Source organism: Amblyomma mixtum, chromosome 3 (assembly GCF_055824585.1).
Source record: "Amblyomma mixtum isolate Tamu chromosome 3, ASM5582458v1, whole genome shotgun sequence".
NCBI lineage: Eukaryota > Metazoa > Arthropoda > Arachnida > Ixodida > Ixodidae > Amblyomma > Amblyomma mixtum.
In genome coordinates, this window is record NC_143014.1 from 305,918,528 (window position 1) to 305,939,532 (window position 21,005).

Sequence of the window (21,005 nt, forward strand, 5' to 3'; positions counted from 1 at the left end):
GCATTGAAAGGCTGTCATGAGACACTATAAAACCAGACTCTGGCAATAGCAAGAACATGTCACCACATGCCTGAGCAGCCGCCGCGGGGGCTCAATGGTTATGGCGCTCGGCTACTGACCCAAAAGACGTGGGTTCGATCCCAGCCGCGACAGTCAAATTTCAATGCAGGCGAAATTCTTCGAAATTGCCAGAGACCTTCACTACAGTGTCCCTCATAGCCTGAGTCACTTTAGGACATTAAACCCCATAAACGATAAACCAAAGAAGCCTGAGTAAAAGCACAAATATGAATTTGTAATTAACTCATTGATTATGGTCACACAGTGGATTTTAACCAGAGGGAAGTATGGCAGGGGGTTACAGAGGGTCAGGTGGGCAGATGAGGTTAGGGCTCTTGCAGGTATAGAGGGGCAATAGCTCGTCCAAACAGGTCATAATGTATTGTTGGCATCACTTGAGCTGCATCTACAGCAGCTCAGGTCATGCCAACTATATATTATGGTAGAGAGAGGGTGTGGTAGATGGTCCTTGGCGATCACAAAATGAACAAGGGAGGGGAAAACCTCAGGTTGCTCGAGCCAACGTTTCGACAAGGGGACTTGTCTTCGTTTGGGCAAAGCGTTCATCATTGGCAGGGATTAAATAGGGCCTTCGCTCCGAGGAGGAAGGCCCCGGGGGTGGGGAAGGAAAGTGGTGTGAGAGGGGATGCGTGTCAGGAAGGGGAGGGAGGTGAACCTTGATTCGTTAAGCTGCAATAGTGGAAAAACTTATATCCCAGGGGTGTGTAATGAACAAAGGCTTTGAAGGAGCTGCGACGGGGGGTTGGCGCTGGGTGGACCTGAAAAACTCAGATAAGAGGATTAGTCAGCATGGTACAGGGAAATGAGAACAAGGCTAGCTACTATATATTATGGTAGCTTGCCTCCTTGGCAATAACCAGTTTTTTTACCACTGCTGCAAGACCATGCCATTTAGGTAGATTCAAGACACAGCTTATTATTCAATGTGCACAAATAAGTAATGTCTTCACAAACTATGGCAATACATTTTTTCAATGATGAAAGTGGTGATGTTCGGTATTCACCAGTGCTTTCAGCCTGCACGAATTGAACACCGCTGTTATTGCAGAATGCACTCAGCAGCTTCCTGGCAACCCTGAATACTTCAATTTGCAGCGCAATCCTTCTTTGGCATTCACATTTCAAATGTCCCTCAGGGCAAATGGCAATGATATCAATGACACGACCAAAGACACCATCAATGTACACAAAGGAGTTAATTCGTCGCGACTTGTCCAAGTCAGCTGTGCACAGCACCAGTGAACCGGTTCCCATCTTCCTATAGTGGGCACCGTCACTTTTGTGTGCTGCTTTGCCATAAAAAACAACTCCACCAGTAGCTACAAAACTCCTTTTTAGGTGATATCCTTTCGTCAGCATTCTGAACAACTGGTCAGCACCAGCATTTTCCTTTGTTACTCGATGCCACAGAATTGGAAGAGCTTGCATTAAAGAAAATTTTTCAGTAATTTGTCTCTCAGGGTACCTTGTGCCCCTTACCATTCTTGCAAGCCTTCCGTTCATTGACTCAAATGGGAACATTGAATAGCCCCATAATGGACCCCACTCCTGAACCGTGTCGACAATATGAAGAAGCAAATGGCAATTGTATGTCATATGGCTGATTCCATACAGCTCCTCATACTCCTGTAGAAAACGCAACATATTACGCTTTAATTCTCTCATGCTTTCAAGTGTGACACATTCACCAAGCATGTAATGCATCATATCAACAAGCATCAGCCAGTGCCGAAAATTTCTGGATGGGATGTAACTAGACAGCACCACCGGAGAATAAAAAAGCAGCCAGTTGCGCCAATCAGCTGATTTCCAATACTTTACGTCTTTCAGTGATCTTGGCAGCCTTGACAACTCCCAAACGGGAGACAAGCTCAACAGAAGTCTATCTACTTCCTCTTGGCAGCTGCGGAGACGAAAGCCTTTGTGTGTACCTGATTTCAGCCAAATGAGTGTTGTGGCTTTTACCACACCAGAGCATACAGCATGCATGTAGTCAACTACAAAGCCAGAACAAAAGCTAAAATATGTAAGAAGTGTGAGGACACTTGTAGTTTTGACACCACAGCTTACTTTTTTTCGCTTCGTTCTGGCTTTGCAGGCATGCTGAGCAAATGACTCATGTGTGCGCAGCTTGGGCACAGATAATGGGGCAGAATAAACTCGACAATGGCCATTGCCTCGAGCAACCACCTCCCCTGGTTCTTCACACCAACTGCACCCATGTTTTCCATTGAATTGGGTCATCCCCATTAGTTCACACCTGGCGACACTGTCAGTAGTGCACGGGCCAGGAAAGACTTTGGATATTTTGTCATATCCTTTTGAATTCTGCCATCTTACTCCGGTTGCGGAGAGTTCATTAATTTTTTTTACAAAAGGCAGGAGGAATGTGTTCATGACAGGCTTGCGTGGACCAAACCACAAACCTGCCAGCAGAAGTTTTTTAATCCTGTCTTTATATGGGATCTCATTAATTTGGGCAAACAGGGGCCAAATCCCAAAGCTACTGCTCTCAAAAAGGGGCACGCCATCTGTATTGAATGTCAGGCTTACGTCATCCGGTCCAAGAGGAAGTTTTCTGTAGCCAATGCTCTCAGTAATATCACTAACGTCTAAAGAAATTTCATTTTTTGCACTTTTCAGCTGACTCGTTTTCAGCACGTCGCGTATCTGTGACTCCAAGTCCATCGTAAAAAAATACGAAGATGACTTTAAGAGTTCACCAACGTCGTGCTGCATGCCGCATTTTGTACACACCAACTGTGCCACTTGTGATTCTCCGATGTAGCTCAAACAGTTGCTGCAATAGAAATGCTTGTTCCTATTCTCACCACTTCCACTGAAATGTTTGAAAAATTTATACTTAGTTGTTGGCAAAAGTGTTCCTTCTGGGAGATGTGCCTCGAGCAAGCTTAGCAGGCTCTCAGTTGCTGCTTTTGATGAGTCATGGTGGAGGCTGTGCCCCATGATGAGTAGAAGGCTTTCAGCCACAGTTATTCTCGACCCTGGATACAGCGGCTGGTCCTGTGACAGAGACAAGAAACCAATATTGAAAACCCAGTTGTTGTGCTTAAAAAACATGCCAGCCATGGCTGTGCTTAATGATTTTGACTCATATATGACGGAACGTTTTATTTAAGTTGTGGGGATTAATATCCCAAAGCGCTATGAGGGACGCCGTAGTGGAGGACTTCGGGCTAATTTATACCTCCTGAGGTTCTTTTAAGCGCTAACTGCATGTGGCGATAATTCACGGTGACGATCGAGCTATATGCGATGGCTTCCCGCGATGAGAGGAAGGCCGTTGAACCAATGCATCGCTCAGGTTTTGGGTTTGCAGAAAATTTCGCCTATCTCGCCTACGTGCTCGCGATGCAAGACAATAGCAAAAGGCTTGCGGTTTGGCGACTTATGCTAGCGAAGTCCGTACTCTAGTGCAGTTGCAGCGAAGGAGCTGTCGACGCTCGCTCTGTCACCGTCCATGCATCGAGACAGTGCTTAAAGACTGGTCGCTTCGTGCGGGTATTCATGGGGCAGGCGAAAGCTCTTGCCATCGAACTGTGTAGAGCGATTTCAAGGTTAACGCCGTGCGTGCATCAACCAAGAGCAGGAAGTTAGAGCGCAAAAAAACAAACAAAGACAAAGTGGAGACGTGGACGGGAACAGCGCGATGACGCGGCACCATCTTCCGTGGCGAGGGAGGCATCAAGGTAACTTCCCTCACTTTTTTACCGTTCTTAGAGCGGCTGCCACTCCCTTCTGAGCCAGCTCGCCCTTTTTATATTGCTTTTAGTACGACCTCATGCGTCTGGGTGTGGACGTTTCTACGACGAGCATACGGTTACACATCATCGGCTTTCGCACAAACGGCGTTATCGCTAAATAAGAGGCAACGAAGCGCACGCATGACCTCAAGATAAAAAGAGGGTGGCGAGTTGATCTCTGCAGCTCGCCGCGTCACGAGGAATATCGCTTCATACAGCGCACGGGCGCAGCCGATATTGAGGTGCGGCCGCCGCAGACCGAGTACTTTGGCTGAGGACCCGATCGAGTGCCTTAAACCAGCCAACCACCGTCACAGGTCAGATATGAATAAAAAGCGGTATCTTTTTTCTTACTCAAAAGTATCGGCGTTAAGTAGAAAAAGCAAATGACAGCGTGTCTAACTGAACTTACCGTCTGGAAGCGTAAGTACCTTCAACCTAACTTAAAGGACAGCGACGATTTGCTTAGAAATATATGCGCAAGCAGGAGAGCGGCAGCGCACGCGTGACAAAAAACATGCTGCCGCTGCCACTCAATCGCTCGGATACTGCGCTGGAGTACCCGGGTTCGAACCCGATCGCGGCGGCTGCGTTTCGATGGAGGTGAAACACAAAAGGCGCCCCAATTGTGCTGTGCGATGTCAGTGCGTGTTAACCAGGTGGCATAAATTAATTATTCTGGTGACCTCCACTACGGCACCTCTTTCTTCCTTCACTCCCTCCTTTATCCCTTCCCTTACTACGACGCTGTCCGCGGGTGTCCACCAAGATATTTGAGACAGTTAACTGCGCCATTTTCCTTTACCCAACAACAACAACAAAAAAAAAACAATTTCCATTTTCACTCAAATTGCTCCGTTTCCAGATATTTCCAATGCCATTATATTTGCAAATTAATACTGCGTATTATGCATCCATTATGGTGGCTGTGTGGGCGATGTAGCATTATAACCCGCACTTAGCCGCCGGACGTTTCGACCGAGTCCGAGGAGGCGACACAAAAAGTGCTCGTCCTGTGCCGCCTTCGCGTTAGCAGTTACAACCATGAATGCATAGTTCTTCCGTCCAGCTTCAACCATTAAACCGCCATTACTACCATTAAAACGCGGGACCGTGAAGATGGTTTGAACGCTCTCAGTGTAAACCGCAGTCCTTGCCAAAAGTAGCTGCACAGTTTGCTTCTGAGTCGTATACATTAAAGCTATTATGCCAGCCCTCAAACTCTAAATCTCTGTATGGTAAGGACAACCCCTGTCCTCACTTTCAAAAAACTTTTTGATCTTTTGGGAAGCCGTAAGGGCTCTACTATACGAATATGAAACAAATATGCAACCTGGTTACTTTTGGCAAAGAACGTACGCTTAACAAATTAAATGGTGTAATCTTACCAGCTGGCTGTCTTCATCCGAGCATTCGCCTCTTTCGCGCCCATCTTCAGTGGCCGTTTCATCTGCTTCACTTTCGCTGGAGCTGTCCGAGTCATCCGTGCTCAAGTGCGACTCATGGCGCTCAGAGTCCGTTTGTGCATCTGACTCGACTGTACCACACGAGGCGTCGTCAGCCTGCTCCATTTCGGGACGTGAAGTCGCCTCTTCTGCTGGAGCGTTCCATTGGGAACCTGACGGGACTGACGTCTCCTCTTCGTCGGAACTTGTGTCGGAAGAGTTCGGTCGTCCAGGCTGGCAGTCGGAAGTAGACGCAGTTGCTGCTGCTGCCTTCAGACGATGCTTTGTGCGAACCGGCACTTCTTTTTTTAAATCCCAGAGGTACTGGCTATATTTTCTTTTTGGTCCCATGACTGCGCTGCTCTACTGCTTATAACGGGAGGTATGAGCCAAGCAGCAACCAACTACTGCTTATGAGCCACGAACGGATATTCGACAGTCTGATGATGCTTAAGTGGGGGACAGATTGGAAAAACCCCACAACTATATATGCTCGCAGAAAAAATTCCTGGGCACTACATGAGGCACAAAATATTTTGCCCTCTCATGTCGTCAGGCGACTCGCGGGTGCGGGCGCGTGGAAACGACCAGCCTCCTTTCCTTCCCGCATAGCACGTCACTCAAGATCGGCACGAGTAGGACCAACAACCTCTAAAGAATTTCTAGAGGGTGTTGGTAGAACGCGTGGTCACGTGCCATCCGAAGAGGTATGCTGGTATGCTTTCTGTGGCATTTTTTACCGGGCTCTCCGAGAATTCTTGGATCTCGGATGCGAATTTTAGCTCCAAAAGGTGCAAATTTGAATGCCAGCACATAGCTCACGGGGGCTTTGTTTAAACTGGGTGTCAGGCCACAAATAAAAGAGTAATCTATTTTTTCCTCCATGCGATAGAGCATGTTTTATTTACCTTATACTCTGTCGAAGGTATAAACGACGTTGCAGTTTACTTTTAGAGTGCTACTTATCTCCAAAAGTGATTGAAATTGCTAATCGCGCCAAACGGTAGCAATAACCTCTGAAATGCAGAATTAAAAAAAGCATACAAGTTCACCGCAAGCGCGGAAAAAAATTCATTTAAAAATAATCGTCAGTGCTCTGTAACAAAGTCGAGACAAAAAATGTTTTCAGGAAAACAGAAAACAAAAGGTTTTCAAACGATGTCGGATATATGAAAATCATTACGCAGAAGTATGAAACGCACAAGACTCACAGTTGGGGAGCCCCTGAGATACAGTGAAGCGTAGTTTGGTTGCTCATTTTCTTTTTTCTCGCTCGTTTTATGTCACTGCGTGATGGACACCTTTTGTATCCATTGGTAATCTTTGGTGATAGCAGCCCTATTAATTAACATCCTGTTACTAAACCACATCCTCCTTTACTGCACCCATGTAACGTCTGCTTTCAATATTGAAGTGGCCTAAAGCGTCATGCCAGTTGGGAGCCCGTTGTTTGATAAGCCCATTGGAGTACTCATCTGCATGCGTGTCGTGTTTGCCGATCGAGTATACAAACAGCAGTTCAACTGAGCATCGATCGCTGAATGGAGCTTTGACATTTACCTCGCTATTTATCATCGTTGGAAGGCCTTTTCGGTGCACATAGTTCCCTTCACACAGCGCTTCAAATCTATCATATCCACAAGCTGTCCGAACCAAGTGGCAAAGCCGACTGTACGGGCCTTGGATGCTCATAAGTGCACACTGGTTGGTGTGGCTTCGAACATTCTGTAATGTTTTTTCACGTTAGTTCTTATGGCGATGCAAAGGCAGTTCTGTAGCTGATCAATCATGGCAACTGTCATCTTTCCTTTCCCACTGAGTCCCCGTGTGCAGGCTTCGCACACTCCTTTCGTGGTCGTTAGGGTGACTTTTGTACTTAGCCAAGCGTAAGGATAACAGACAACATCATAAACAATAAAAATTAAACTATTAGGACACATATTTATCATAACAAAAGTAAATAATCAAATTAGATACAGAAACTACTTATCTTCGGTTTCATGATATGAGCGGCTCTAACTCCAGGCTAGGCAAAGTAGGGATAGAATTTTTTTCTCTGCATATTTACTTATGTGTAGGTTAAACGGTTAAGCGATGCGACACTGCTCTGGGATGGAATGTGCTGCCACCCGTGATGCTTGTGAGACCCAGCTGCTAGGTTGCTCCACGGCCGGACTCGAGCGGCAACGGCGCGAGCGCACGCCCGCCTCTTTCTAGTTCGGCCGTGGTTGCTCTTCCCGTGCAACCTCTCGCGACAAATAATTGATTTAACTACCGCCTACCACGGTGGCCAGTTTGCTCACAATCCGGTGAGCAGGCTGTGATGACGCCACAAGGTGCACGGGGCCTAGCTGTCCCACCTATAGGTTGCCGGAGCGGCCGGTTGCTCCGGCCGCTCCGGCTGCGAGGTTTTAAACGGTCACCAACACCACGGCCAACATCGCCGTCGGCGCCGGACAGTTTTTTCCGACATGGTGCTAACAGACACGTACAAGCGCAAAAAAACACGGAGAGAGAAGAGACTTGGACAACACGAGCGCTTGGTGCTTATGGTGCTAACGCTCTCGCGTTAAAAATCGAGCTTTGAATGCGGCCTCACACTTGAACTAGACGCGTGCAGGAACTGTGGTTTAGGTGTGTACACCAGAGGTGTTTCGTTCATCTATCTTGCTGTCACATTGCAGAGCGGAATTCCGATTCGTCAAGAGCGTCGAACCCGCCGCGGTGGCTCAGTGGTGAGGGCGCTCGGCTGCTGAGCCGGAGTTCCCAGGTTCGAACCTCGTTGCGAACAGGTTCGAACGGCACCTCTTACCTTTTTCTTTAACTTCCCCTTTTATTATCTCTTCCTTTATGGCGCGTTTGGGTGCCCGCCGAGATGCGAGACACTGTGCCATTTCCTTTCCTCAAAAACTAACTGCGAGCGTAGTCTGCTCGCGGCGTCTGCTAGCGCGCGCAGCATGATGGGACTTCACCGTTCAGTGTACTGTAGAGCGGTGCCACGGGCTCGTTAACGTGCGCAAGTCGTGCAGAAAAACGCTGGCTGTGCAGAAAACTTCACGAGTGCCATCACCCGAAGACGATATTGGAGCGTTGTGCATGGACGAAACTTTCTCCATGATGTTTTGGTTCAGCTGTGCTAAGGTGGGCGCTTTGTGTTGAGGTTTTATGCATAGCATATTGCAATCACTCAGTTCAGCCCTTGGGCGCGGCCGAACAGCCACCAAACCACGTGACGTAACGTCACGACAGCCAAAAAAAAGAAAGAAAATAAAAAACAAAAAAGAAAAAGAACGGCTGAGCATGGTGGCGGTTGCCACCGCCACGTTTCAAAGGGGGCGCTGCTATCCATCCATCCATTCATCCATACGTCACGGAGGAAAAGCTGCTGACCTTGCCTCCAATGCTTGGCTTAACCACCAAGCTAAGCCTGGGCAACTTTTTATTTTTTTCTCGTGTGTAAAATATTTAGTGCGAAAGAGCTAATGTAAATATATTTAGTCATAATTTCATAAAAAATTACCTGAAACGAAGTTTTTTAACAAGGCGTTGTTAGATTTGTGACCGAAAGGTGTCCCACAATACCTGCGATCACGTGACTTTTCTGATGTCAAGTTGCGCGCGCACGCCATTTTGCTTATTATTGTTTTGGCTTGCCAGCGTCAATCGCGCTTCAAACAAAAAAAAAAAACGCAGAATGTCGCACGTGTTAGTGAGGTGGGTTACAGAGCGCGCGTGGGATGTTTATAGCGTGCGCGCTCTCGTAGACACCGAGCTAAGCTTGCGCCTTCTTACTGAAGATAACGCTATACGGCAAGTGCGGGGCCAGGTGGTCTCGGTTCGGTGGAAGGAGGGCGAAACACCAGCAGAAGCCGAGCTTCTAGATTTCGGTGAGTATGGAGCGTAGTCCCGAGAGGCGTCAACGCATGGTGCATCTGTGGCAGTATGTATTTTATGGTGTTAACGGCGCAGGCTCCGAACGAGCCATGGAGAAAAAGCGTGCTCACCTTGCGAAGGCTGCGGGGGCGACGAAGCAGCCGGAGGCTGCCGCTGAGGTGAGCGGTTGTCATCGCTACATTTTTCTGATGCATGGTATCGTGTATTTTGGATTGCATTTGTCACCGCGCGGTGTGACAGGAGCTGTGACCAGTGGTTTGGAATGAAAGCATAGTGAGGATACAGAACGCGAAATCGAGGACCAAGACGAGTGGCACGTGCATTCTTATCGTGTGTGCTATCACGTTCTGTATCTGTTGCGGTGCTTTTTGATGTAGATAAAAATAATGCTGATACGATGGAAATGTGTGTTGTTGCGTGCGGGCCCTAACTGCAGCGAGGTCGAACCTGCTGATTGGCAAATTCTTTAGTGCGGCCTGTGTGTCAGAGATGACTGAGCGGCGTTTTCAACGCTCTGTGGTTTGTTTATAATCTTATTGGCACGGTTTTTGTTCATACGAAGATGATCTAAGTGTACCTTAGGTCCACTAGGCGCTGGGCTCACCAAGGTTTCTAGTTGCACGTTGGCAAGACCGGATGGCATCCAAATTGTTAATGAAGCAATTGGGCCCAAAATCTATGCAACATTGAGAGGTAGTGAGCCAAATGATAATGGATGGAAGCTCCTGATGGATGGAGACCAAGCAGGATGAGCATGATATAAGGGAAAACGGGACAAAGCTTACATAAACAACTACCATCCCATAACAGTGACATCAGTGGTTTACAAGGAGGCCATGCAGGTTATCAAGGACAGACTGCAGGCATGGGTGGAGAACGAGAGGGTGCTAGGGGAGCCACAAAATGGGTTTCGAAAACAAAGAAGGTTAGAAGGCAATCTGTATCGACGCAGTGTTGCAGTGTCTTGACATCGCTGTAAAGGAACACAGGTCCCTATGGCTAGCATTTTTGGGTATCAAGGGAGCCTACAAAAACATATTTCAAGAGGATTTGTCAGGCATACTGGGCACATTAGATAAGGTATCTGCAAAGGGAAAAAAGTGCTTATAAAATGGAAAAAATATATTGGAGCCTACAGAGATCAGGAGGTTAGGCAAGAGTGTCACCTGTCACCTTTGTTGTTTATGATGTACCCTCAAGTATTCAAGACCAATCTAGAGAGGAGGTGACTTGACTTCAGCCTTTCTTTTTTCGAGCAAGGAGAATGAATTTGAACAGTCATTGGCAGGACTGATGTACGCGGATGATATAGTACTAATAGTTGACAACAAAGATTTGCAGAGTTTGATGGACATCTGCAGTACAGAGGGAGATACATTAGGTCTGAAGTTTATTAATGAAAAATCGGCAGTCATGATTTTTGATGTTAATGAAGGCAGCGAGCTTAGGACACAGGAGGTTACGTTAAAGGTAGTGGATGAGTACAAGGGTGATGCAGTGGGGATAAATAATGTTGCTGAGTAGCTAAAGGATTATAAAAAATATGTAACAACTAAAGTTAACAGGAACGCAGCTGTCATGAAAAATAGGGCATTGTGGAATTGATGATGGATTTTTATGGCGCAAGGGCATCAGTGGCCAAAAAGCACTATGGCACAAGATACTTTCTTCTACTCAAGGTGGGGTCAGAGACTTATTTTCCCAAGCATTTCACCCTAAAGAAGCCGAGCACCGGGCAGGGGAGAGTTTGCACCCATTGTATGTATCATTGGTGGGTACCCGAGGGCACCGGGGATCGAACCCCGCACCTGCCGCATGCGAGGCGGATGCTCAGGCTACTAGGCCATTGCTGCGATGGAATTACGATATGTACGAAGTGGTAAGATGTATCTAGAAAGGGGTGATGGTTCCTTGTCTGACTTATGGCAGTGCATTTCTGTGCATGAGACCTGAGATTCAATGAAGGTTTGAAATCAAGCAGTCTGGGTAGGTAGACTTAAGGCAATACACCAAATCATGGGGTACAAGGTGACTTGGGATGGGCATCATTCGAGAGCAGAAAAGCTAGAAGCAAGCATGGAGGACAAAAAACTCTGGAGGGGACAAAAAACTCTGCAGGGAGCGCAACACCATGTGGCCAGCCTACGCAAGCCAAGTGCTCATGAAGCTGCTCCCTCCACAGTTTTTCGCTCTGCAAGTCAGTCCCTAATATTTTGGTGTTGGTATGTTTTCGTGCACATGTCTGCGTGGCCCATGGCACGGGCGACTGCAGCAAGGAGGTTGATCTACAGTCAGTTGGCTACGCTGGCCCACATGTGCGCAGCCAGCAACTTGATGAGTAGGCTTCAAGGGTATTGCGAGATGCTCCCTCCTGAGTTTCTTTTTCTTCCTTCATGGCAGCAAGATAAAATTAGAGCACTTCAGAGAAATGAAGGTAAAGCAGTGGCATAGAAAATATCTGCTATAATTCTAGCGCATGGAGTCAAGTGCCAAAAGACACATTATGCAGTGCATGTGGAGAGGAGGAGGAAACGGCTGCACACTTGATGCTTTTTTCTAAAAAGCTTTGCCCGACAGTTTAAAGCAACGGGGCTGATGGGGCTGATTTATTCCAAGTACTGGGATTTAGGAACAGTGGAGGAAAAATAGATTTCAAATGGGTAGAAATAACCAAGCAAAGTTACCGGTTTACTGGCTAAAATCAAGACAACATTGAAATTTCATCTGCACTCCGCAGGATGTTGTGAAATGGCTTGCTCTAAAGGTGAAGAGGTGTGTTCTCTGTCTCCAGTTAAAGCACAGCATATATGTTGTCACGACTAGATGGTGTGAGCTGCCACTTGACTTATTGTCCATCCATCCATAAGCGGATCCATTTTCACGCTCTTAGTTTACAGCAGTTACAGCCTGACTTTTTCTTACTCACAAACCTAACGTAAATCGCTTTTTCCCGCAGTGGCGTTTTTCTTTTGGATCATTTTTCAGGGCGGATTAAGCATCCAAAAGGGTAGATTAAGCATCCGTCATCTAAACGCCAGACACAGAGTGTACAAAAGTGAGCGCACTTGTCTCACCGCGTGTAGATGCCTATCTGGCTGTGCCCGAGTGCAAGTAATAAATGCAAAATCAGTACCTGCTTTGAATTTCGCTCCTTTGCCTCCACAGAACACCACTAAAGAGCTGTAGACAAGTGTGCATACCTCTGTACTATAACATCGCAATGTATTTGTTCAGCGCATGTCTTGGAGTAGTGAGTGATGGTTAATTACATGTGGGTACAATTAATACTTCTCGCCTAAGATTGGTGTTTGAATCCTCATCACAAGAGTTTGTTGTTCAGAGACGTATGCAGTTTACCAGCCATAGTCCTTGCTGCCAGAAAAGGTATCTCTTTTTCTGTGCCCTTTCTAGTGAATTTCTCTGCTCTGTAGCAAAATGGTAATTGTTAATCTCCAAGCTGCTGCGCAAAAAATGCATTGGCTTCTTGTAGGAAACCTGTTTCTGCTTGAACTCTTTCAATATTCACGGGTGTAGGATCACAGCGTGTGCCAGTGTGGTGCGGCACAGAAAGTAGCCGACCTGGAGTCCTATGTGAAGACTTTGGAGGACAGGCTACAGGTGGCAGAGGACAGGCTACAGATGGCAGAGAACAACGCTGGTGAGTTAGTTACATGTTACATGTGTTGTGAGTGGTGTTGGCCTGATGCTAATTATGTGGCATGCATTAGTAACAGGGTAACTGTGGGCAGCATATCATCTGCAGTCAGCTATGCATTCTTCGTATGCCAAGGCAGTACCAACCTGTACCATTGTCTTAAACCTTCTACATGCTGCAACAAATTAGTGGCATTTGCCGCCGCGGTGGCTCAGTGGTTATGGCACTCGGCTGCTGACCCGAAAGACGCGGGTTCGATCCCGGCCGCGGCGGTTGAATTTCTTTGGAGGAGAAATTCTAGAGGCCCGTGTACTGTGCGATGTCAGTGTACGCTAAAGAACCCCAGGTGGTCGAAATTTCCGGAGCCCTTCACTACGGCGTCCCTCATAGCCTGAGTCTCTTTGGGACGTTAAACCCCCTAAACCAACCAAATTAGTGGTATTTGGTGAGATTGTGCCAAAGTTGTGCCAGAATACTATTTCAGCAACCAAGAGCTGCGGCTGATGTGGTTTCTTGGTGAACGCATATGCAAAGAAAAAATTGGTTCTGAGGGGCTTAAATAATGCTAAATTTTGGTCCTGTTAGATTTATAGCGCTTTTTGTGCAGCACCATCATGTGTCCCATAAGTCAGTATAAGACAGATAGGTTTCGGATGCGTTCCAGATCAGGTAGCTGAGTCCACATATGTCACTTGTGCTTGCTGGCTTTAACTTTGTTGTCGACATCAGAGCTTCCGATTTATGCAGTAGACCATGTTAATGCGAAACGTCAGCATGGAGAGTTTGTATGAATAGGAGTTGTAACTAAATTCAGCAAATTCCATTCATGGGTTGGCATACTGTGACCACACTGTACACGCATGATTTCAAACCTGTGTCTTTGCCATATATCTTTCGCCACATGAGCTTGGAGTATAGGTTACATTGTGAGGAGGTCCGAGCAGGGTCTCTTCGTGGCAAACACTTAACAAGGAAGCAGCAAAGTGTCGGAAGCTCATGGCAATCCTGAGGAGTGGAGGAAATAAAACACTGTCTCAAGAGATGCCATGTCTGACTGCAAGAAACCTGTCATGCTCATATAAACCTGTCTAGTGCCTAAGCACTAGCCTGTGCTGTGCCTTGAAATGGCTATAGGTCACGCTTGTATTGTGGTATCATAACTTAGCGAAGCGAAGTGGCTGTGCTCATCCTGGAATAATCGCTGTGCCTGTGGTGGCTTTTTGATTCATTGTCTTTTGCCCACCGAATTCCTTCAATAGGAGTGCATCTTGGAGTTTTAGAGTTGTAGTATAGGAGCGTTGTCACATGCCGGTTTTTCAATCTGGAGGGCTTCTTTTAAGTTTCAAAAAGAAACCACCCTACAGTGATATTTAAGAAATCAACTGAAATTAGAATTTCTCAACTTCCTTTGCAATTTTTGCACAGAAAAATTTGCACTAATAATAAAGATACGAAATATCGCTCATTTTAATTTGTTACACAAGTAGATTTGGGGGAGCCTAACCTCTATGCATGCCTCCCCCTTATATAATGTCTTCGGGCTGTTAAGGGACCAATACATAAAATTTCAACAAATAATGTTGTCAGGGTGGAACCAGCGGAACACAGACGCAGGACAAGAAAAGGAGGTACACACACCACACCGCTGGACTTGCAGCTGATTTATTTCCAAGAAAACCACCACATTTTAAATGTTTCCCTGCGCAAATGTTTCCCTGCTTGGTTTTACAGGTCCCCTTTTTCTGCGGACCACCAGAAATATGGGCGCACAAACCAGACAGTTTCCGGGGGGCTGTCTGGTTTGTGCGCCCATATTTCTGGTGGTCCGCAGAAAAAGGGGACCTGTAAAACCAAGCACCAGACGAGGTTCACTTCGTGTGAATAGGGGTGGTGTACTGCATCCCATTGTCCTGTGGGAAAATCTACATCGGGCAAACCGGGGGATGCATCAATGAACGTCTGAGGCAGCACCGAACAACGTTCAATTCAGGCACTGGAAGCAATTTAGCCTTGCATGTTAAGGTATGCAAAGGATGTTCTCCTTTGCTTCACCGCACGAGCATTATCGGTCGGGGGAGGACAAGACGCGAGCATGAAATTCTTGAAGCGTTTTTTTAATCAGGAAAAACAAGGAGATGTGTGTCAGCGATCCCTCGGTTTTTTATCACGGATAAAGAACATAACTTTCTTTTATCTTAATACAGTCGTTCCCATCGTCCAGAGTGTGCGCTTGCGCAGGGAAACATTTAAAATGTGGTGGTTTTCTTGGAAATAAATCAGTTGCAAGTCCAGCGGTGTGGTGTGTGTACCTCCTTTTCTTGTCCTGCGTCTGTGTTCCGCTGGTTCCACCCTGACAACATTATGAACCAACTAGCCCAGCAATTTACGCCCCTTCAACAAATAAGTATGCAGACCTCGCTGATACGTCTGCCTACTTTTGCACCACGCAAAAGTTGGAGCAATACGTCATTTTTTAAACAGTGGCATTTCCACAATAGGGCTCTTGCCACAAATCACGAGGAAGCTGCCCCAAATTGAATTTTAACCTGCTACAAAATAGGCTCCAGAATTTTTGGCCATTCCCGCCACTGCATTGTATCTAGTCATGAGCAATATGAGAAGAAACAAAGTTTGAGCATTTATTGTTTCGTTATTCCATAATTATATGCGACAAGCGCACCTTTTTCTGTATTAGGGCGGGCAATTAGGCTAGGTAGTAAAGATACATTTAGGGTGGAACAGTGAAAATGGACGAAAGACAGGAAATGAACAAGGAACACAGGGGAGTGATCATTTGTGTGCTCCTTGTTGCATTTTTGTGCTGTTCCTGCCAAAAATACACCTTTTTTGCTTTCAAACTAGTTTTCCTGTTGGTTTATCATATCCATAAGCATTCTCAAATTTAGTTAAGAAATGACCGGAATATTTGTAGTTCTATGCAAAACTTTTGTTCCCTCTCATATTGTTCATGATTCACAGGACGGACAGAAGTCCAGATTCCAGGAGTGCGTAGCATATTGCATTACTCAGTGTTACACTGTGCACCTTGACTGCAGATTGTGCATGCAGTCAAGAGCGAGTATGTTCTCGCTCAAAGATTTTTTAGGTGGTCTGCTGCAATGCTAACTTTGCATACAAAGCAGTGATTGTGATTATGAGTATTCCTGCTTCACCTTGACTTTTTCATGTCTGCCTCTAGACTCCTTTGCCATGGTGAAGAAGTCTAACAAGCTAGTGAGGAGACTGCAGGCCCTCCTTGAAGCTCCAAGGCAAGCAGATGTGCCAAAGGCTGACACTGTAAGCATTTGCTTTCTGAAAGGCATTTGTCCTATTTGGAAGAAAAGCAAGAGCTTTGGGACTGGTGTTGATGCTTGCAGTGACACTAAGGACAGAGCAGTGAACAATGGATAGCAAGGATATTGGTTGGTTTGGTTTATGGGGTTTAACGTCCCAAAGCGACTAAGGCTATGAGAGACGCCGTAGTGGAGGGCTCCGGAAATTTCGACCACCTGGGGTTCTTTAACGTGCACTGACATCGCACAGTACACGGGCCTCTAGAATTTCTCCTCCAAAGAAATTCAGCCGCCGCGACCGGGATCGAACCCGCGTCTTTCGGGCCAGCAGCCGAGCACCATAGCCACTGAGCCACCGCGGCGGCCCATAGCAAGGATATTAGTGTGACATTAGTTAATGTCAAGAGGGTAGCATTAATAGAGCGCTAACATAGGTGTCTAGTATTCAGCTGCGATTAAAGAAAAAGAAGTAGACTTGTGTTGGTGGTGATCTACAGTCTATTGCATGAGCAAAGAGAAACGGGAGTGTAGAGGTATCTAGCATGATATGCGGTATAGTAGCAAGATTGGGGGAATTTGCATAAATGGTGACTGTGGCTGGCCTAGCACCGGTCATTTGGCAATCTTTGGAGAGGTGTTTGGTAGGCAGCGGTATTTACTTAGGTGATGATCAGCGGAGGAAAATTTTGTATGGTTGCCCTGTTGGTTCTTGAAATGTGTGTGTGTGTGTGTGTGTGGGGGGGGGGTGATGGACACGTTTGGGTGGAGGCAGAGGTGGCACAAACATGTTTCAGTGCTAAGCTAGTATCACTGCATTGAAAGAAATTAATGAAAGTGCACTGTTGAAGAATTGCAGTAGGTTAGGGCAAAGTAATTCAATGTTTTAGAATTTTAACCTAGAGTATGAAACAAGAAATTTGAAAATTGCTTCATCAGCTTTTCTAGCCCGCCCTTTCAACGTTAGTCCCAATGTCAACAAGCAGGTGTTCAGAACAGGTTTACCGCATTTCATGACTGGTGCAAATTAGATTTTTCAGTACGAGAAGCTAGCACTGGAGTTAGGGTCTCTGCCACTTTGTCTCGCGGTGAGGTTTATTACAGCTGAGCCTCGCTACAAATAAATTTCACTTGAACAGAAACTTTGCTGTTGTAAAATCAGCCTAGAACTGTGACAAATTAATTAGATTTTTCATGAATGTTTTCTTCGAACAAATCGCAGAGCTTTGCCACCTTTTGCTGCTTCGGCATTAGTTCTGGGACACAAACTTCTCCACTCTTCTGGCTCACAGATATTGTTAATTACTTTTTCGTCTTGTAGTCCATGACAGTGTTGTCAACCAATCTCTCAGCTTTACTGGTATTGTTCAGCCATGTGAAAAAAAACGAGCTGAGTAATTTCTTCTTTTTTTTTCGACTAAGTGGCTGGTAGTTTTGTGTACATTGTTGTACCTCCATGTGAACACATCACTCCATATGCCAGCCAGTGTTTGCCTTCAGTGCACACAGACAACAGAATGGCCCCTGCTTCCATGCAACATGTTCTTGATGGCTGCACCACTGCATGATTGTCGACAAGTGCATGTGTTTGGATCAGTTCCAAATAGCAAAGCAAATGCAACATAGCAAGAAGTGCCTGCCATGCTGATGGCAGGAAGCATGAAAAAAAAAAAGACAAGGTGGTAGAGTAACCACCACAGCTAGCACTTTGTTGTCACTCGCTTTAGTAATTAGGTTGAGGTGTTCAGCTGAGCTTTTAAGCTAGAGGTCCATTAAAGGACATGCCAAATTTGGTTGCATTTTTGTTCTTTGTAGTGATGTTAAGACAGTTGTACGTGGATCACCACACGGTGTTCACGTGCGACCTCTAATATTTTGTAATCAAGTTTCTTCTCACTTGTATCAACAGCGGAGTGTTGGCTTTGATGTCAAATTTCTGTATAGGTCGTGAAGCTTGAGAAAAGCTGATACATTCGCTGCTTCTTCACCTGTGTTCAGTCTTGAGGCAGGCTGGCAGCATTGTAGTGAATTAAAACGACAAAGCAGCAGTTGTATCACAGTTTTTGTCATGCTTCACGTGACCTATATGGACCTTTGACGTCATAGCGATTGCTTGGCTGTTGAAACTGAAACAAATGAGAGATGCAATTCGATTATAAATTGAACGGTCGTAGACTACTGCCACATGGTAATCGATCATTAAGGGGAACCCTGGTCTTGAAAAGAAAATTTTATTAATCTAGTCATAGTTATGAAATTTTCAGGGCACATGTATTGCTGTGCACTGATTCTAGATATGTCATTTAATTTCATGTAAAACAATTCCTTGATCACTTATGCGCTTTTTATGGAAGTATTTTGCGAACAGTTTTCTAGAAAATTTCTGCAGGAAACTCTGAAATGTATGCCATTGGGTTCTCTTGATGCCAAGGAATGCAATAAGGGTAACATTCCACACTTCTTGAAGGCCTTGTTGACCACGGCAAATAGGATCGTGTACTGTGCATCCTTCACCCCTAGCAAAGTCCTGCTCATGCACGCGTCATCCTGTTGCTTGATGTGGGTGTCAACAGTGTGTGAATGTGTGATTGCTAGCACAGATTGATGAAAGGAATGTGTGTCTATTGTAATTGTGCTTTTCTTTTTATGCAGGAGGACATAGGGGGCGGTGTCCTCGTCGAAAAGACTGCCCTCAGCAGGCTGGCAGCTCATTGCCAAGGTCTGCCAACGAAATTCGCGAGAGGCCTTCTTCGGCATGTGTTCACCGAAGAGGAACTTCGGGGCAAATCTCTATATGGAAGAGGCACTAATGCCTATAAAGAGGGTCCATCCAGGGATGGCCTAGATGCAGTGCGGCTGAATGCCGTGCTAGGTATGCACTGTTTTGTTTTCAAATAGTTTAGTTAAAAGTACTGTATGCATCTGTGAGACTGTGGTAGGAAGGGCATTCTGAAAAATTTTAGCTTTAATTCATAGTCGCATGTCACTTAAGTGGGAATTCAAGTTGATATAGCAGTATTGTTGTTGATTTAGAAAACGAGTTTTAAGCTACCTTTTTTTCGTTTTGAGAGGTGAAAGGGACAGCTACTGCTTTGCTTTTAGGCAATAGATTAATTTGCATGTATAAAATGCAAACTTTCTAAACTTCAAGTTGGTTCACGAATTAAATTTCAGTTTAGGTTTGCCAGACTGGAATATAAACCTTGTGCAAGTTTTGCATTCTAGAAGGCTATTTCTTGGTGCTGAAATTAGAGGCCTTGTATGATACAAAATTTCCAGATACATACCATGTGTTATAGGACAATACCTCATTTACATGATTGTAAGTCGACATCCCCATATTCAATGTCAGGGAGAGAAAAAAAAGCGTGCCTGTGGCATCAAAGTGAAAATGCATTAGTCACTGGACTACTCGTCCACGCTTTTGCCATCGTTGTCGCTGCTGCAATGCCACAGCACATTGTTCTGATGTCGTTGTCCAACGAAATCCTGCACTTCACAAAGAGCTGCACCATGACGTCGTGTAGAAAAGCTGAAAATTTTTCGCTGTGGCGAAGCATGCAGTTGTTCCTTTCTTCGATGTAAAGCCTGACAGCCATCTTGAATTAGCTGTGAACGAACGCTGAACACTTACTGTTCCTGGAGCACAAATGACGTTTGACGAAGCGCTGCATTAAAAACTGGTAAAACATGGCTGCCAGTCAAGTAAAATATATGTCGAACAGAGCCAAAGAGAAACTATGCATGAGTGACGTCTGCTCTTCCATTGGCTACAGACACCTCCGGAAGCGCTGCCATTTTGAGTGGCGGCGTCACTGCGATTGGAACAGCAGCCCTTCCATCAACTATTGACACTCCCATAAATAAAAAATAATTCCTCTGAACAAGTGCACAGAATAGCTGAATAGTACTGGGTGGAGCCGTCGAGCAAACAAAATCGCAACCACGCTGTGGCATCCCTGATATCTCATTTGCCTCACATTCATTTATGGTGACCTACTTTGGTTTCGATTATAAGTTGACCCCCCTCCCACTTCGGATTTTCATATTAAAAGAAATAGGTCGACTTACAATCGTGAATATACAGTACTTAATAACTTAATACATGTATTCGCTGTTTCCTGACTTCGGTTCTTAAAAGTTAGAAGGCATGCATTTGTTAAGGGTTGTTTAATTGCCAGGTAGTGCATTGAAATTCTTCACTCTCATTTTGCTGTATAATGATTTTTGTCTGCCATTGTCTTTTTTCTGTGCAAGAATGTCTGACTGTTGTCTTACATATTTGCTGAAGTTTTTTGAGTAACATGGCTGCCTTGAACTGCATATGCAACTTGCAAAATGCATGAATTCTTTTTTTGTATGTGTGTGTGCAGGGTACACATGTGGCCGGTTTCCTACGGCCACATTGCTGCAGCTGAAGAACAGCCTGTCGTCAATGCTCAGCCGTGAAATAAAATGAGTTCAAAGAAGTTCGTATGTATGTGATCGCCATGCATGCAAGCCAGCTTTTGATTTAAAAAGTTTTGGCTGGTTATTTAGCATGCCTTTTCAAACAACATGGATCCTTGTATTTATATGTTTACATGTACCTACCAAAACGATGATGCCCACCTCACAAGGTACACATAGTTTTTAAGTCGCATGTTACACTTTTGGTGTCTTAAAGCTGCAGGAGCTAGAAAACTAATGTCTTCTTACAACTACACAGTAGCAGATTCATAAGAGTGTGATGGTAGAGTCCGAGTGGTGGTTCCCACATGCAGTGCAAATTTTCACTCTGTCTTCGCGGTATGTAGCATGGAGGACTACTTTTATTTACATACTGCATTAAAACATGCCGGAATGTTTCTCTGCCCCCACAAGACACTCAAATACG

The 21,005-nt window shown here is 45.5% G+C and overlaps 2 protein-coding genes across 2 annotated transcripts; one reads left to right on the plus strand and one right to left on the minus strand.

Moving 5' to 3' along the window:
• Nucleotides 1-972: 972 nt before the first annotated feature.
• Nucleotides 973-5,653, minus strand: LOC149355489 (uncharacterized). The gene is made up of 2 exons (XM_089576127.1): nt 5,234-5,653; nt 973-3,192 (listed from the first exon to the last, which is right to left on the minus strand). The coding sequence occupies exons 1-2, from the start codon at nt 5,639-5,641 to the stop codon at nt 973-975; spliced, it is 2,628 nt and encodes an 875-aa protein (XP_089432253.1). The 5' UTR covers nt 5,642-5,653.
• A 3,286-nt stretch (nt 5,654-8,939) lies between these two features.
• LOC149355490 (uncharacterized) lies at nt 8,940-20,717 on the plus strand. Its single transcript, XM_089577647.1, has 6 exons — nt 8,940-9,177; nt 9,260-9,342; nt 12,719-12,842; nt 16,039-16,136; nt 18,782-19,001; nt 20,503-20,717. Exons 1-6 carry the CDS (start codon nt 8,985-8,987, stop codon nt 20,586-20,588), a joined length of 804 nt encoding a protein of 267 aa, XP_089433773.1. The 5' UTR covers nt 8,940-8,984; the 3' UTR covers nt 20,589-20,717.
• The last annotated feature ends 288 nt before the right edge of the window (nt 20,718-21,005 follow it).

Excerpts from the sequence above, each read along its gene's own strand:
- LOC149355490 (XM_089577647.1), top strand. The coding sequence starts at position 8,985 with ATGTCGCACGTGTTAGTGAGGTGGGTTACAGAGCGCGCGTGGGATGTT. Across the intron at positions 9,178-9,259 it reads AGCCGAGCTTCTAGATTTCG|GCTCCGAACGAGCCATGGAG; the intron begins GTGAGTATGGAG and ends TTAACGGCGCAG. Across the intron at positions 12,843-16,038 it reads GATGGCAGAGAACAACGCTG|ACTCCTTTGCCATGGTGAAG; the intron begins GTGAGTTAGTTA and ends GTCTGCCTCTAG.
- LOC149355489 (XM_089576127.1), bottom strand. The coding sequence starts at position 5,641 with ATGGGACCAAAAAGAAAATATAGCCAGTACCTCTGGGATTTAAAAAAA. Across the intron at positions 3,193-5,233 it reads CGGATGAAGACAGCCAGCTG|TCAAAATCATTAAGCACAGC; the intron begins GTAAGATTACAC and ends GTCATATATGAG.